Source organism: Nyctibius grandis, chromosome 5 (assembly GCF_013368605.1).
Source record: "Nyctibius grandis isolate bNycGra1 chromosome 5, bNycGra1.pri, whole genome shotgun sequence".
NCBI classification, from domain to species: Eukaryota; Metazoa; Chordata; class Aves; order Nyctibiiformes; family Nyctibiidae; genus Nyctibius; species Nyctibius grandis.
Window position 1 is genome coordinate 24127527 of NC_090662.1, and position 18389 is coordinate 24145915.

General features: G+C 39.5%; 1 protein-coding gene across 1 annotated transcript in view; it reads right to left on the reverse strand.

Moving 5' to 3' along the window:
* Positions 1 to 1476: 1476 nt before the first annotated feature.
* MAPK12 (mitogen-activated protein kinase 12) overlaps positions 1477 to 18389 on the reverse strand; it is a 37729-nt gene continuing 20816 nt past the window's right edge. Inside the window, exons 5-12 of the mRNA XM_068400397.1 lie at positions 16840 to 16869; positions 15058 to 15105; positions 9737 to 9851; positions 9003 to 9074; positions 6808 to 6887; positions 5971 to 6049; positions 3258 to 3431; positions 1477 to 2474 (exon numbers count right to left, since the gene is read on the reverse strand). Coding sequence (XP_068256498.1) covers positions 2404 to 2474; positions 3258 to 3431; positions 5971 to 6049; positions 6808 to 6887; positions 9003 to 9074; positions 9737 to 9851; positions 15058 to 15105; positions 16840 to 16869 — 669 coding nt within the window. The 3' untranslated portion in view covers positions 1477 to 2403. The remainder of the gene's footprint in view (positions 2475 to 3257; positions 3432 to 5970; positions 6050 to 6807; positions 6888 to 9002; positions 9075 to 9736; positions 9852 to 15057; positions 15106 to 16839; positions 16870 to 18389) is intronic.

Sequence of the window (18389 nt, forward strand, 5' to 3'; positions counted from 1 at the left end):
TGATAAACTTTCCATGTTTGTTATTTCACCTTACAGACTGTTTGCTGACTAGACAGCACAGCAGTACTTCTGCCTTTGCTGGCACATGCATCAAGGTCTTCTCCTCAGTTATTTTAAGAGTTCTGTATATCTAGAAAAAACTAACATCTTCCTGTGTCTTTCTCGTGGGCCAGCTGCTTCTCCAATACTATGTCAAGATTAAGAGGGAAACATTCACCTCAGCCAATGGAGGTTTTAAGGGCTTGACTTCACTAACGCTAAAGTGAGGGGAAGTGAAAATGCCCACTGAGGTGTTGGCATTTACAAAGAAAACGCAAACCAATTTTTCAATGAAAAAACATGCTCCCTTGAAGTCTAACATTTGAGCCATTTCCATTGTCTCAAGACTTTAGACATTTGCTAGAATTTAGGATGTTGAATTTTCATTTAAAATACAGAGGGAGCATTTTCAAAGATGTTTGTGACATTCTTCCATTGCCCTTGACTGGCTCTGTCAAACCCACCAATTCTAATAGGCACTTTTCTCCCATGACTTTAAGAGGACCACAGGGCATGATCCTAAAAGAGAAAACATCTATTCAGCAAAAAATAAAGTTCCAGTTCCTATTTAACATAAAAGTGTAGTCCAAGCAGAAAGTCAGTAGTGCAGAATGAGGTATGACTCTTAAGTGTGCCTTCCTCAGTGAGCTGTAGTGTGGAAAAATGTTTTGTTTCAAATTACATTCTCTGCTTTTTTTGCATGCATTCCTGAAACTATAGTTTTTAATGACTTGTCAAATACATCAATAATTCAAGGTTTCTTCTAACATTTAGTCTGTCTAGGTGCCCATCTCAGCTATCAATGCTCATCACAATTTTTAAACAAATGCTAATATTTACAGGTGTTTAACTTAAACACTCATTGAAAGAAACAGAACAACTGTGCCTTGATTAAACTTCTGGTTTAAATTGGTTATTAAAGCAAAAAAACCCCAAGTAATTTCTTACTTCTTTTTCAGTTATTATCTGCTAAGACCAAATGTCTGTCTTCACAACTGTTTCACTTAGTAGCAACACACAACAAGCATATTGCACTGGGAATAATCCACGTGCCAACTGTAAAGAGATTACCTTTAACAAGGACAAGCAGTCTCACAAAGAAGATTCACCAAAGGTTTGCCAATTTCTTTTTCCTACCTCCGACAGATTATTACAAACTAAGCACCTAGGAAAATACAACAAATGAACCCAGACAGCAAGAGGAACTCATGAAGTGTCTAACCAATATCCCATCGGAAGCTGACTCCCTCTGGTAAGGCACCTCCCAACAGAAGGTCTGAGGGTTCCCCCTCGCCAAGTAAGATGAGTTCAAAAGGCTAAAAAAAGGAATGGTTGTTAATCTGCACATGGCAACACCTCTACACACTGTGAACAAAACAGCTTGCTGCAGGTATTCCCATGAACAACTACCAGCATAACATTTTTATCCTCATTTTCTATAATGTGACCCATGTGCAGCTTTATTTCTAAAATCAGCCCTGCTGATTCTAGAACCAGTATATCCCCTGAGAAGATGTACTTTTTCGGTGATCATTTCAATACTAAGATGCTAGAGAGATTACAAAATTTTAGAAAGTCTTACGAATTTCTCCCCAGAAATCCTTGATCCCTAGTCTATTACACAGAGACTGCACTGTATTGAGAGGAAAATATTGTACCCATTGACAGTGATTGTTTATCTAGCAACTGTTCACCTAGTGCATTTGTCAAATCCTGTCCTGCTATGCTCGTTACTTTGAAAAAATCTAAGACATGAACACTTCTCTGCCTCTTGCCCAGATCTGTCAGAAATGGCTGGAGCTCAGGTTCTCCTCCACTCACATAGGACAAGAGACATAGGTATTCATTCAGGCTGTGTCTCCGCTACCCGCTGCACTAGCTGAGGTAGCAGAAGCTGATTAGCCTGCCCAGGCATCTTACCGAGGTGAAATATTCCAGGGGAAGTCACATGAATACTTCTTGCATTCAAGACAGTTCAACGGCCTTGGAGCACAGTGATGGCACATCTCTGGCATGCTCTGTGTCTCAGGTTGCTTAGGGTGGTAACTTGTACTCTTCTGATCTCTGATTTGAAGAATTAGTCCTACGTGCTCTTTTGAGGATGGCACCAGGTTATTACAGTCTGAATCCTTTTGTGTAGAAGGAAGAAGCTGTAGGCAAGAATAAGTTCCTGGACAGTTTTGAAATGCTACTTCCAAAGGCACCAACTTCCACATGCAGAGTAAAAGACACTGCTCTTTCTTACAGTGCAGATGAAACAGATTACATCCAGTTTATTTACAAAAGTTTTACACACCTGAAATACCACAAACATTTACAACTTTCCTGCTTTCCTCTGAGTTCTGCAAAGACTGAGTCATACAATTACACCGCTGTCTCCTTTGAGTCTGATGTCTGTGGTGGCTTGAAGTTCAGTATCTCTTTATATGTAATGCCTGGAAAACAAGAGAATAAACATAGTGTTGCTGATCTAACCAGGAAAGGAGCTGCACAGACATGAGCAAGGTGCAAGACCGGCTCTTACCTAGGTCAGGAAGAGAGAGACCTCTTCAGGCAAAAAAGAGAGAAAGAGTACAAAAAGGAAGGGAATCAGGGATCATTTTTTCACCATTTAAAATCTGAAGTAGCCCAATACTGAAATGTTATAGGTGCTTTCAAAGGGATGCAAGCATTGACTTTACAGTATGGGGGACAATATCCTCAGAAAGAGCTACTACGCACATCAGCTTTAAAAGTCAAGTCCTCACTTAAAAGCCAAAATACAAATCTCTGACATTAGATGAAAACTAGATTCAGACTTAAATCTCTGCTGAGATAGCTATGTTTTCTCTCCCTGAGAGAACCTAATTTAAAATTAAGGCCAGCAACCATTGCAGTCCTATAGAGCCAACAGCTGAGGAATCTGTTCACCTGTCCTATCCACTGGAAGGAACATGGTTCCTCTCCTACGTTGCAGAAGATGGGAGGACAGACACGTGAAGGAGGGGAAGGATGGGAAGCACCTCTGTTAGGAGGCACAGAAGAAACCTCTGGGGATCATTCCAGGCATACTTGATAAGAGGAACGCTGGATTATCAATAGCGTTTCTCTGTCTTAATGCTGTCTACTTACTCTGTTCCATCAAAAGCAGAGAAAGTAATTTGTAAAGGGGAATATTCCTATTTCTGGATGGCTCTTCTATCTGGTCATTTTTGAAAACTTCACAAAACTAAACTCACGCTTCCACTCATCCAGCGGAAGATCCATATTATCAAATGTGTCATCATATTTCTCAGCTTCAATTTCTTCCTCAGGATCGTGAATTAGTTCAAAGTAAGGATGCATCAAAGCCTCAGCTGCTGTGACTCGCTTCTCTGCATCCAGCACCAGCATCTTCTCCAAAAGGTTTACAGCTGTTGAACAGAAAACAAACAGTGCATTCAAATCACGCCACTGATTCCAGTTTGTACACAGTAATGTTGCCCTGGAGATATTTCAAATAAATACACAGAGTTATAAAGCAGAATCATTGGGTGTTCATTCTATAGCCAGTGTGGCTCATCTGCATGACAAAATAGCATTGTGAGCAAGCTGGGATGTATACAAAGTCTGATGCAATGCAGAGATGCTCCCCTGCTTCTGTATGCAACACGGCCACATCACCTCAGCTAATCATAGAAACAGAATCGTTTGGGTTGGAAGGGACCTTAAAGATCAGCTAGTTCCAACCCTCCTGCCACAGGCAGGGACACCTTACCACTAGACCAGGCTGCTCAAAGCCCCATCCAACCTGGCCTTGAACATTGCCAGGGAGGGGGCAGCCACAACTTCTCTGGGCAACCTGTTCCAGTGTCTCACCACCCTCACAGTAAAAAATATCTTCCTAATATCTAATCTAAATCTACCCTCTTTCAGTTTAACACTGTTCCCTCTCATCCTATCACTACATGCCCTTGTAAAAAGCCCTTCTCCAGCTTTCCTGTAGGCCCCCTTCAGGTACTGGAAGGCTGCTATGACGTCTCCCCGGAGCCTTCTCTTCTCCAGGCTGAAGAGCCCCAACTCTCTCAGCCTCTCTTCATAGGAGAGGTGCTCCAGCCGTCTGATCATCTTCGTGGTCCTCCTCTGGACTCGCTCCAACAGCTCCATGTCCTTCTTATGTTGGGGGCCCCAGAGCTGAACGCAGTACTCCAGGTGGGGTCTCACAAGAGCAGAGTAAAGTGGCAGAATCACCTCCCTCGACCTGCTGGCCACTCTTCTTTTGATGCAGCCCGGGATATGGTTGGCCTTCTGGGCTGCAAGCGCACACTGCCGGCTCATGTTGAACTTCTCGTCAACCATCACCCCCAAGTCCTTCTCCTCAGGGCTACTCTCAATCCATTCTCCACCCAGCCTGTATTTGTGCTTGGGATTGCCCCGACCCACATGCAGGACCTTGCACTTGGCCTTGTTGAACTTCATGCGGTTCACACAGGCCCACTTCTCAAGCCTGTCAAGGTCCCTCTGGATGGCAGCCCTTCCCTCCAGCGTGTCGAATGCACTGCACAGCTTGGTGTCATTGGCAAACTTCCTGAGGACGACTTCTCTGTCTCTCAACGAAGTCTCTCAATGACTTCTCTGTTCCAGGACCACTGTGTCTGGGGCTTTCCCAGGTGTCTTTCATTACTGCCATCACTGTGTTGGGGTTCTAAAGTACATCACGACCTGACAGCAGCAGAATGAACAGGTGGGTGTAGAGCTAATGAGAATTGCTCTGTGTGTTACCAAATCCAAGCCCAACTACACTCTGAAGTTCACTAAGACAAGTCAGTTGCCCATGCTCAGAATCTCAGTGTTGACTTTATCTGCTATGTGTTTTTGACTTCAGCCAAGATAATTCATGAAAATCTTGTATGTTCCTCTCCAGTGGATTTTGGATCAGGTTCACTCTTAGACTGTCAAAATGGGCTAGTGTAAACAGATATGATGAATGATTTGTTTATTCTCTGTTTTTCTATCCTGAAAGAATGTTCCTGGGTTGGGTGGAGCAGCTGAAAGGAAGAAGAGGCAGCAGCATGGGACAGGATGCTGCAACTCCTGCTTGCCACATCATGGATTCTCTCCAGCCTCCTCTCCCAGACCATGAGCAGTTAGTTTTCTCTACATAAGAAGCAGCCAGATGGCTACAGAAGTGATAGGAAGAAATGTCCTAGAAACTAAATGGAAATGTGTAGAGTTTGCTGGAGCTGAGGTCAGTGAGCTAACCATGCAGTTAGGGAAGAGCTGCTTACTAACCATGTTCATTTCTACTGTATCTGAACATACATTTTTAACTTCTTAAATTGAGAAGATTCAATTATCCTAATTGATATTCTAATAAAACTGCCTTTGTGAGTGTTCAAGTCATTGGGGAATAGATAAGGTTTGGGCAGAGCCACCTCAGAGCTCTGGCTGCCTTGCGTCATGTCACAGTTATGCACACTTGGTATGCTCTTCGGGCTGTTTACATCTATCAAATCGAAGCCAGTCCTTCTCAGGAATGCACAGATGTTTCTCAGGATGTATTCATTCCAAGACTAAAATGTCAGGTTTCTATTTGCTTGCATTTCTCCTGTAGATCAGATTGAGCTTTCAGAATTATATTTCAAATACTATACACGAAGAATTTATTACATATATTTAATTTCCCAGGGCTCTTGAGGAAGCTGCTCCAGTAAAATCATCAAGCAGATGCTGGATCGGAGGCTAAAACACAAAATACTTCTTTTTTGACTCTTCTAAGAAACATCTGATTCCTGGTAGGGTCTAAACTTGGCAAAGTTCAGCCACTAAAATCAAAGTTATGAATTATGGAAAGCAAGAGATAGAAAAGCACGAGAACCATCACACAACCTATCACATAACTGATACTGCTGCTGCCTTCAATGGAAACACAAGAACAAGACAAATTGTACACACTCACACAAACTGTCTTACCCAAAGAATTCGCATACTTCAAGACGGATGCAAAATCTTTTTTCTGGACTTTTGGGAGGCTTTTGATATAGTTTTTTGCCTTAAAAGAAACATGAATATTGAATTAAGACCTTTGCTGCCTTTGTAATGTGACAACATTAACTACATGCTTAACAGGTAATTCAACAATGCTTTGATAACCCATTGTACAAATGGATTTTTTTTGGGTCATAAACCCTGATTATATTCATCTTCTTGTTGAAAGGAACTTTTTTTTTTTAAACCAAACCTTAAAACTGTGATTAAGAAATGATAATGTAAGGCTTTAATTACCAGTGCTAAATATTTAATATATTAATTAGAATATGTATGCATAATTTGAAATAATGTCATAGTGAGCTTACAGGAATCTCTAGAAGTGAACCTTATACAGTAATTAATTAGTACTTAAATTGTACAGTTAGTCTAATGATTAATTTTAGGTTTTTACAGTAGGGGCTTAAGAATAGGAAAGACAACCTCTGAGACATCTGCAGAACAAGTAGGTTGTCTGAATAGGTTCATGGTTTCAGCATGTTTCCAATAAAGGTAGTAATGCATCAGCTCAACTGTTTATACGGTACACACTGGAAACCTTGAAGTATTTAAATATATAGATTTTTCAAGTGTCCTGATCATTTTCTGTGCCCCCTTAATCCCCAGTAGCTATACAGGGTGTGCAAAGCACTTCAAGGCAGAGATGCAACATCAGGGGTCATTTCAGTAGTCAATACATAATAGCTCAGCCAGACTAAGAACTGAGCATGGCTTAAGTCAAATTAAGACAAGCAAAACCAACTGACAAAGCAGAATACTCACATCTTGACTCTGCAGTTTTTGAACAAAATCTTGAGTTGGTGTACCTGTTATTTTCATTATTTCTGTGAGTTGGTCCAGATCTGAATACCAGAAATAAGGAACAAAGTCCTTCACCATAACACTAAACACCTTGCAAAAACTGTGAGTGTCTTCGCTATTGGAGAATAAAGCAAAAATCGTAATGCAAGAACTGAACAGAAGATTTATAAAAGATGAGATGAAAAGTTCCCCGTTTTTCTTGCAAAAGGCAAAGACACTGAAAACACCTGAAATAAAATATCCTATAACTTGGGAACACATAATTGAATCATCTGCAAACTCCTCTAATATCATCGGGTCTCCTCGGTATTTTTGGTCAAAATCAGTCCAAAACTATTGGAGTATCTGAACAATCAATACATGTATTGCATGCATTGCCCTGGTCTATCCAATACTTAGGTGACGCAGAGGCAGGACAGGGAACATCAGGCGGCAGATGAAGGGAACAGAAAACAGAGGAAACCAGTCTGTGTGAGAAACTTCAAGGAAAAAAAATTAATCCCTCTCCTCCTCGTTTCCCACATGCTTAGCTCAATTGCAGATGCTGAGATGTTGGAGACATTGGGGTAAGGCATCTGAACACTCTCTAGTCTTCTGTGTCCTAAACCAGCACAGATTAATCAGCAACAATATTAGCTGTCTTGAAGAAGAAACACCATATTCACAGGAGGCTGATGCTGCAGAGGACGTATTTATGACTCGTTTGCTACTGTGGTAAGAGCAGCAGATGGGAAGCTAGAAGCTAGATCAGTGCTCGGCACACAAGGATTCTACCAGGCTCTGCAGAAAAAGACAAAGGTGGGTAACACTGACAAAATAAATAAATAAATAAAATCCCATATCAGGATAACCTATTCATATAGGTTATTACTATAACAAAAATCCCTTAAGTTAGCTGTTTTCTTACTCACCTACCCACAGCTGAACCCATGACTGCATTTCCCTGACAACAGGTAATACTGATTCATATACTCAAAGGCCAGCAAGGACTATTATGCTGGGGTAATTTCCTTCGTAACACAGGATATAGAACTTCAGCCAATAGTTCTGAAATCTCCAAAACCCAGTATGACTAAAATACTAGCTTTTCCACTCTTACATTTACAGTGCAACTTGAAAATTATGACTCATTCATTTCCTTATTTATGTACCAGAATGCTCACGGTTAGCATTAGTTGAGAAAAGCTATGTTAGTCAACGGCTGTTCTTTGGCAGGCATTTTAGTATTTTCTTGTTAAGAACTCAGGCGTGCTTAAAATCTGTACAGCTGAAATAATTTGATGTATTCTACTTTTCCATAGTCCCCGTCACTCTTTTGGTGAATGCAATCTTCCCTTTTTATGTTTTTCCTCACAAAATGAGAATAATATGACCCATGCAATGAAGTCCTCATCTTACATGTAAATACTTAAATACAAATATAACTAAAATTAAACAATTGTGATTCTGTGATTCTGTAAACATGTATTTGCAGAGAAGCAATTTATTGACTGGAACTCCACAAGCGGAAAAGCAGTGCAAAACTATTAGGCTGAGTTGTCAAACATACAAAGCTGGGAAACAAAAAAAAGGTAAAAAATTCTTGCTGTCTCCTATTAGCACCGTACTCTATTAACTATCATAACTACTACTGCCAATGAAGTATTACTTGAGGTTGAATTATGGCTTAATCTTAACTATCTTCTTAATTCGTCAGCAATGAAATGACAGGACTAGATGTTTTCTGTAAATCTAAAACATTTTACTAGAAGTTACTTACATAACATTTTTTGGTAAAAGTCTGAAAAGGCATGAAATGGGCTAGCATGTGCGCATAAGTTCATATACTACAGCAGAATCTTCTCTGCATGTTCTGGAGCTGTGGAATCTATCACTAAAAAAATCAAAATATGCTTTTTCTATCATCACAGAACCTTTTACCTGATGATTCAAAGATCACCTCTCTTTGTCCATTGAAAAAGTTCAGTAATACAAGTTTTAATTTGCAGGTGTGCAAAAGTGGTACAGACATCAAATAACCAATTAATGAGAAAGGTGAAAGCCATTTTACTATTCATTTCAATTTATGCTCATCAGTTTTTGAACAGACCTACTGTATCACTTAAGAACCTCTTATCATTTTCTTAGATTAGTGTCATAAATTCACTGAAGGATACGATCATTTCCTTTGAATAGAGGCCTCCCCATTATCATCTCAGCCATTATGCAGCCCACAGACCAGATATCAACTGAAAAAAAGACCAACAGTCACATTAAATTGCTGAATACTTGTCCATTTAAATGTACATAAAGTTTAATTTAAGACATATTTTAAAGAAGTGGAAAATTTACCTTTATAGCCTGTTACAAAATAAATTAATGCCTTGCCAAGTATGATGAACAGTACAAGTAAAACTACCATTCTTTCTAATTAGCAAACTGGAGATAATCTGATAATATGCAGTGTCAGTTTCTCAGTAACAGGCAGATGCACGTGGGAAGTAAATTTTCAGTGCTTTCAAAAACTTCCATAGTTACCCAAGTCTTATTTGAATTCCCTCTTTCTGCCATTTTCCAGTCTGTCTGAGTTACAATCAGCACATCTTTGCAGGAAGATGACAGTCAGTGCAGAACACAAGAATGCAGACCAGACTGTCACATCTGTATACATTTTTATCGCTTTTTTCCAACCACCTTGGCACTTTCTGTTACTCTCAGAAAATATATAAAAGAGCCCCCAAACTCACAACCACCAAACCATTACCTGCAATTTATCTACAAGTTTTGCATAATTACGTTGTCATTTCTACCTCCAATTTCTCATTCACTTCAGAAGCAAAGACTTGCTTATCTATTGCCTGAATCAGTGAATGCTTCAGCTCTGTTAAGACTTTTCTGAAGAGATACTGACCTGTTTGTGTATAATGCATCCAGTTAAGTATGACCTCTGGGGCTCTGTACCACCTTGTAACCACATAACCAGTCATCTCACTGTCCGTATGCCTCGCCAATCCAAAATCCAGAATCTGTTGTGGAAGCACAAAGAACATCCTGATCAGACAGCTAGTTATCTATTTTATACAAACTTTACAAATGTGGAAAATAAAAGAATTAGAGCATTCTGCAGAGATTGGCCTATTTTTGCATCTTTTTTTCTCATTGAAGTGTCTTTTTCTCATTTGAAAAATCAAAACAGAAGTAGCAAGGAGCTTTACGATTTTTTTCCCCATGTTAGCTACTCCTATAGCAACACTAAAAGCTGTAAAATCAGTAAAGAAAGATTAAATTCTTCAATTATTCATTAAAAAGATATGGGTCCCATTCAATGCAAAAAACTCCCTGGCCATGGAATGACTATCATAGCTTGTTAGGGCTAAAAGAACAGCACCCATTTTAGATGGTATTCATTGCTCTCATATCCCAGGTGGCACAATTATTCAAAGTGTGTTCCAATAATATTCTGAAGTAAGGAAGAATCATTATCTTTGTTTTATGAGTTTTCATACAAGGGAAAGCTTCCTCTAGGTCACACTGAAAATATAAAACAAGAGTAGGGAATTATGATTATTTAGCCCCACTGAGTTTTCCCCAACTTACTGCGGTAACTACAGAACAACCCTCTGTAAGAAACACGAGGTCAATGCAATTTTTTTAAAGGATTATGCACAATTCAGGTTATTTCTAAGACTCTCAGATATTTAGCTGTAGATACAGCAATGTGTACAGCAGCAAGATTGAAAATGAGTGTTACGGCCTTTCACAGAATCAACCAGGTTGGAAGAGACCTCTGGGCTCATCGGCCAACAGAGAGGAACACTCCTGGCATGACAGTCAGTTCATAGTTTATCAGGAAGTTCATGCTTCTAACAAGCAGCAGGGGTCTTGGGTAAGTAAAACCTATTCAAGATAAATCATCATCATCCACAGATACTTGAATATGTAGCTTTGCATGAACAGCCACTAGTTTCCATGTGTATCAGGCTTCATATATATTGGCAGGGCAGACATATTTACTAGGAGCACCTGTGCATTAATATACCAAGAGTGATGTTTTTGTAATGCGCTCTGTAATGAAACACTTTAAAATATTTCAGGATAGTTTCATCATTCCCTGGAACTAGCAGAAAGGAAAATTGTATTTTCATTCATAGGTCAAGAGTATAAAATGTTATGGCTTATCTTTATTGCCATACTTGAAACATCGTTTCCACATTCTTCCCCGTAACTGCTGACTGCCTAACAATTTAAAAACAGGAACAGGATGCCAAGGGAGAGATTTTTATTCTTAGTAATAAAATACAATTGATTACGGCCAAAGTTACCCCTCAGAACTTCGGGTACTGAAGATTTACTGGAATCAAAATATTTGCAGTAACGAAGTACACTTTTATATACAGCTTTCAAATTTATTCTACGCATACAATGCACATTATGTCTTCCCAGTAACATGGGAAGGGGGGTGCAAGAAAAAGGGAAGTTTTACGTAATAGCTCAAAAGCCACATGTGGTACCATCTATTCTATCATAGCTTTTCAGGCCTTTTCCATACTAAGGCTTGTGACACTTAGAACTGGAGACAGCTAAAATATAATATGGGTTTGTAGTTTCGTAAAAGCAGAAAAAGACTGTGAGAATTTTTGTGCATTACGTATTAACTTCAGGATTTCTTTTCATTTACATATTCATTAGGCGCAGGAACAAGTGTACCATGTTAGTACTTAATATTAACGTGATACCAATCCAACAACAGTCTTCACATTAAACTATTATACTCCAATCTTCAACTTTTCAGCTAGAAGTTGCAAAGCGATTTTCAGAGCAAGTCTGAAAATCTTTTTTATAATGCAGGAATTATGAAAGAGAGAGCAAATTCCCCTCAGCTTCTCAAGGATAAGCTCCCCTTCTACTCAGCAAACTTAATTTTCCTAACTTACTTCAAAAACCACAACAAAAATAACTTGTAACTTCAAGTCTACAGAAAGGGCAGTGATTTCACCTAAGGCACCCTTCACTAGCACATTTCTGATTCCTATGTAGCAGCTGAGAGCATCAGACAAGGGAGCCAGAAAGCTCATTGGGAAAAATAAAACTGATTGCTTATTAATTATTACCCATTCAAGGAACTGTTCCAACTTGCCTACAGCCTAATCACTGCTGGAGCTGATGCAAGGGAAGCTGCTGAATGCACGGACGTGGGGGAAAAGGGTCGGACTATCCCTGGCAGCACGGTCCTATGCCTGCGTAACCTGACTTTGAAAGTGCGCGCTCAGAGCAGGGTCACATCCTGCCCGCTGCACCTGAACACACACACGCAGGGGAGGTCAGTTCAACTCCGTCAGTGGAAGAGACATCCCAGTTAAATCCTCGCCTTGATAGTTTTAAAGCACACTTCTCAACATATTATAGTTTGCTTTCTGTTTGTAGACTGGAGCTGCCTTTTGACAACCAGTATTTCCTAATTGCAAATTTGCACTTTTCTTCTGTATATGATATCAGAGTTTATCACACACAAGGACAGCATAATTTCATTCTGAGAGTCAAGAAACAAAAACCAAAGCTTAATGCTACATTTTCTCCTTGTCATTTCACAAAATTGTGTTCTGGTATAGAATTATTTGTCTCAGTTTATCTAAAAGCTTAAAAACATCCAAGGTAAAAGAAAGATTAGTTGTGTTAAATAAGAAGATACACAGTGATTGTATCATGGCAGAATGTCTTAGACCTGGGCTGCTTCTCAAAATGTAATTGCACAGCTGGGGGTAGGGAAGAGAAACATGTACAACTGCTTTTTCTAGATTCTCTTTTTTTCCCCATCACCCCAGGACCCACTCAGCATTTGGCCACCTACGAGACAGGAGGAGACAACGGCTTTTTGTGTTAGACAGGGAAATTCTGAAATGACAGGACCCTGAACATTCAGGTCAGTCTCCAAAGAGCAAAAAATTGTATTACAACAGCTACATGCAAGTATATAATTTGTATGTTACATGCTAAAAACATTTTTGCAGTGTTGCACCACCTTTTATTTTACTTAATTAAGAGAGTGCTTCACAACCTTTGATCTTCTTCTGTATCTCCCAGCTTGTAGAGTTAGACTTTTTGTATTTATTCAAAGCTGGAATTCTCACATAAGTGAACTACCTCCATAAAGTCTTATGTCTCTTTTAGGGAGGAAACTTGGCCAGAAGATCTAAATGCACTTACATATCAGGACACAAAAGACCCCACTGAAAATTACTGTTGTTTTGTGAGGATGTACAGGCCAGTCATGATTCAAGCACAGGATAGAAGACGTACTTTCACTTTGTAATTAACTGAAAAACCCTGACTAGCCTTTCAGATTGCTAGAGCTAAGAGAAGATAGGTGACAAAAACAATGCTAAAAATTAATAATGATCTATTAAAATACAAGAATTAACTGGGGACTGGAAGCAGTCTGAGGCTACTATCTCTACACTCAAGAGAATGAACTATATTCATAAAATAAGCAGTGTTGAGTACTACATAATTCTACTTCATGATAAATAATTGGCTTTTTTATAACAAAGTCACTCTACCCAGCCCAACCGATGCATTTTTGCTAAGTCAGGGAACATTGCATAATTATTTCTGAAGTACAAATATTATCCACTCTAATAGGCTTTGGAAGATTTCCAATACATGTAATAAACTGCGATCAGAACTGGTCAGATTCAGTATTTCAGTTCAATGATTTAGAAGGAGGCTTGAGGTGACAAACCTTGTGCAGGAGAAGAATTACTACTCAGATGGACTCAACTGAGAACATTTCCAAGGAAGTGGCAACACCTACGCTTCAGAAGAGATAACTTTCCACACTGGGTGCTACACCCCTGGTCTCCAAGGGTGCATGCCAGCTAAGCCCAGTTTCCACACTGGGAAGGGGTGTGGGTATGCACCATCCTCCTACTCATCTTTGGATGGAGGCCCTGATGGGTAGGACGAAGGGAGTCACGATACACACCAATACTTGCCCCACTCTAGAGAAGCAGCAACCAGGTAATACAAAAAATGACATGAAGTGCACCTGTCTTGCAGTGTAGTGGCAGAAACAGCTAACAGCTGAACTATAAGAGGCTGAATTAGGAATTGTCTCCCTTTAATGTTTTTTTTTTCTCACTACTTCAATTAAGAGCAAAAATGAAGCAGAACTGATATATTTCTGCTATGAAATACACTGTAGTCTACATGCAATTGATACTACTGGTAGTTGTAACAGTGCAGAAGGAATCACTTCCAAAGAATTAACATGTTCTTGTCCGTGGTGAGCAGTATGTGATTCCTCTCATGCCTCTCTGAAGTGATTAGCTGCAACATACCATAAAAACAATTCTCCGTTACAGCTCTTACTGGACTGTAACCATGATGCGATTTTTTCTTGAAAAGTACTTTTAGTTGAGTGACTGCATAAAAATATACCAGTATTCATTGCAACATACACATCACACGGGAAAAGGGTGACTGTTACTGCCACGCACATGCGCTTGGCGCAGGCACACAGCTGTGTCGTGGACTGCTCCGTCAACGCCAAACCCGCAGAAGCAGTTTCAGTACTTACACTGCCCTTCACTCACCTGGAGGGACCCAAGTCAGCAACCGCTCCAAAGATGCCATGCATGTAATAACCTACAGCACTGACTTCCTCACACAAAATCCTCCCCTACATCTTGGAGTCAACCCCCATCTCTCCCCTGTTAGCACTGGGTACCAGCTTCCTGGAGTGTCCTGCCTGGACTGGATATTTTCAGCTGGGACATCCTGGGCAACGTTTCTAGCTTGAGGCATAGCCAATTCTTGTGCTTGGCTCCAGAATGATCTCAGAAATTGGTCATCGCCTCTGCCATTCATGTGATAGGCACATTTATGTCAGTCAAGGACGTAGAAATAGGAGGTGACTAGATTCTCACTATTCAGAGCCTTTTCTTAAATAAATATTTAATTATTCTTGTGGCGACTGAAGTCACACAACTGGGAAAATACTTACAAGGAGCAGTCCCTTGTAATTTTTTTCAAGATTGTTACCACCGCCCATCTGATCCTCTTCCCTTTCATTTCCAGCATTCCCCTATTTCTCCATGACTCCTCAAAGCCTGTGGGCTGAAAGCCTGGCCCATCACCGAAACCAGCCAGCACATTTTCAGCTGTTGCACCCGTTGTCTTCTGTGGTGTATTTCTAATCCATCTAACTGTTTATTTCAAATAAACATATCCTACCTTCAATTCACAGTCTTCATTTACTGCCAAGTTTCCAGGCTTTAGATCCTGTAATCAGATGTGAAATTGATGTTATTTATTTATTTTACAGCATGGGCAATAAAGCACACTGTCTTTCCTTCTTTCATTTAGGTTTAATGGTTTTCATACAACTACTTAGAACAGCAACAGGTAAAACGATGTCATAAATCTAAATCAGAAAATTAAATATAACAGATAACAGAAACAAAGACAGAAACTTGAATGTGTGTGGCTTTTTTCCAGTATGTTTTCCCCCCCAGACAAATCAACTTTTTTTCTGCTAGAAGTCAGGAAAATACTCCCAGTGAAGGAACTCACTCATCTTACTGTGAGTGGGGTTTGGACCTAATTTGTTGCATTTAATACTAATACCACAAAGTTAAGGATCCACATATATATTTCTGGACTGTACACACTCCACATCAAAATATACTTTAAAAAGGTTCTATGCCCTGACAGACCTAGAAGGAGTACTGAAGGAATTAAACAAGATTTTACGTAAAAGCCTGTGCTCTCTTCTGTGGGAAAATCAATTTCGTAATGAAGTCAGTTGAATGGAGACTGCAACATGAAAAAAAAAATTCCTTTAAGCCTATTGAGTTACTGTATAGACTTCTAATGATCTTCAAAAGTTGTACTTCTAAGATTATCAGCAAAGGGAAGAGTACTGGCAATGAATAACAAGAGTTCGCAATGTCAGTGACTCTTAGACATTCACAGTTAGAAAGAAAAAATCAGAAATAAGTTTTCCTTCAGCTTTTGCAAACCTTTGTTTGTCACTTTAGCACAAGACGTTTAGAGGAATCTTCTCTCTGAACTTTTTAACAGGCATCCAGCAGTTTTATATGAATATGTTTTACGATCAAAGGGGCCTCAGAGAGAAATAAATTGGTGCAAAGAACCGTAATGGAACCAAGAAGCTCAAGAGCCATCAAGAGGGAGCTTAGTAAAAGTCTAAGCAACTGTAAATTTTAACCATTATCACAGCAGTTGTAGAAATGAAAATATCAATTTATTACATTATTTTGGCAGTTTGCATAGTTTCCACAGTTTCCACATCCAGCTTACTATATAGCCTGTATTAAAGCTACTATATAGCATGTACTTTCTGTGGTGCTCCTGATATTTTATTACAAACAGCCAGTTTCTGCTGTTTTGACGCAGTTTTGGGGGAAGTTATGCTGCTTGGTACCATGAGGGCATCATTCAGAACTCCTTCTTCACAGTGCAAAAGTGATTTTAAGTGGGCTTTAGAGACAGTAGGGATTCAAAAAGAATCAGATGCTTAATTTGTCTCAGAAAAAAATTGAGGTTTTCAAGACTAAAATTTCAGACTATTTTTTCAGTTTCTATGTTTTCATCCCCTCTACCTCCAACTTTGAATATTAATATGATGTTTAAACAACATTTAAACATTGTTTTTAAAAGTTTAATCTTAACTTAAAAAAAAAAAAAAAAAAACGAAAAAATCTTATCCATCTCAATTTAGACACTATTTGTTCTTGTGGGGACTTACACTTCAACTTCACAAAGTAATTTAAGAAATCCAAATCTAAGCTGTATTCAGTGCAGCTTGAGTGCCCAGCTTACACTGATATAGCCACACCACCTTTTATTCCTACTGAACAAGAAACTAAAGGCATCATCAAACACTGTAAATAGAGCCACTATAAACAGAATTTCAGACATGTTTATGAGCATGCTTATACACAAACACCACTCTATCAGAATATAAACATATTTTCTATTGTTTCCACTTACCCTGTGAATTATGCCTGAGGAGTGAATATACTGTAAAAAGAGAAAGTACTTTTAGTTAATGAGGTCCTGACTTTAAGAAGTTGCCTGGGGCAGAGGAGAAAGTACTTTTTCATAGTGCTAAAGTAATCTGAAATTAGAAATGTTTATTTATGGCACAGAAGATATTTTTCACTGTTTTTAACGTTCAGCTAATTAAACTAGCATTTTGCCCTTTCCCTCCCCCAATAATGAGAAACCAGTAAATCAGTGTGAGTACTGCAACAGATCATATAGTTTTTTCTAATTCTTCCCATACATAAAATCCTGTTTTCAGTTAATTTTTGGCATTGTTAGAGATATATACGTATCAAAATAAATACTGCTATTTTATATATCAGAAATGGTCTCTTGCAATAAACGTCTCTAGAGTGCCGTCACAGTTTAGATTCATGTGCTCCAGCAGCACCAAGTTTTAAAAGATCATTTAAGACAAGGATGGAGGCCAGTCAAGGTCTTAGCTGAGAAGTCTCACTACGTGCTTCAATATTTCCTCAATGAAACATGGAGAGGTCATGTTACAAGATGTTCTCCTTTACCTGAACATTTTCATCACCCTTCCAGTGATCTATTTAAGGGCTCACAAAAGTCAAACCAACAAACAGGACACATAGGACTAGTTCTTTTGGGAAGACACCTGACCAAATATAGATGTCTGCACCCATGACTGCCACCACGTGCTCCCCGCTGAGGTATGCAGTTCCTCTCACCAGCTGAATGATGCCCTAAAAGAGACTACTTTCATCATGGACAATAAAAGGAGCCTCTATTAACTAGTTCAGACATAGGCAACTCTTTTACAAGGACTGAAATGCAGAAAGTTGTCCTGAACTGAGGACATGCTTTCCAAGAGCAGCCTGGGACATGCTAGTACTGCTAACTTCAGGTGTGCGGAACTGATCTGAAAACCCCACGGACCATACTACTGATGGCAGCTCATACTACTGACACTAAGCAACACGAGAACAATAACGGCTTTTTAAAAAGTCCCCAGAAAAGATGGATGAGATGCGAATCCCACCAGCTTCACCTGGAGAGTTTTCATTTTATTCCACCCTGAAGAATGGGACAATAACTGGGAAAAGAGTTACTGGGAACCAGCTGTCAGAGCCAGGCAAGACCAACCAGGGACAGTCAGCATGGCATCACGGAGATGTGCAGAAGCACTGAACTTTGCAGGGTAACTGCCAACCAGCCATAGCCCCAGCAACCATTGTCTTCTTCCCCAGCAGCCATGAAGATGAGCAATTAACCTTGTAAATGCAACAGTCCCTCTGCAAAGGGATCCTCATAGTCCACGTTATGAGGGGACCAAGGAAAACAAAGAAAAGCTACAGATCAAAGCCAGCTTCTTCAGACAGATCCATTGTTCATTTCAGACTTAGGTTTCTGAACTTAAACAAAACCCATACAACCTAAGCAGCACAAGATCTGGATTTAAGGCATTGAGTTTTTAAAGCAGTGACTGAACAAAAAAAACCACCTCTGACATTTACTTTTTCCTCCCTCACACC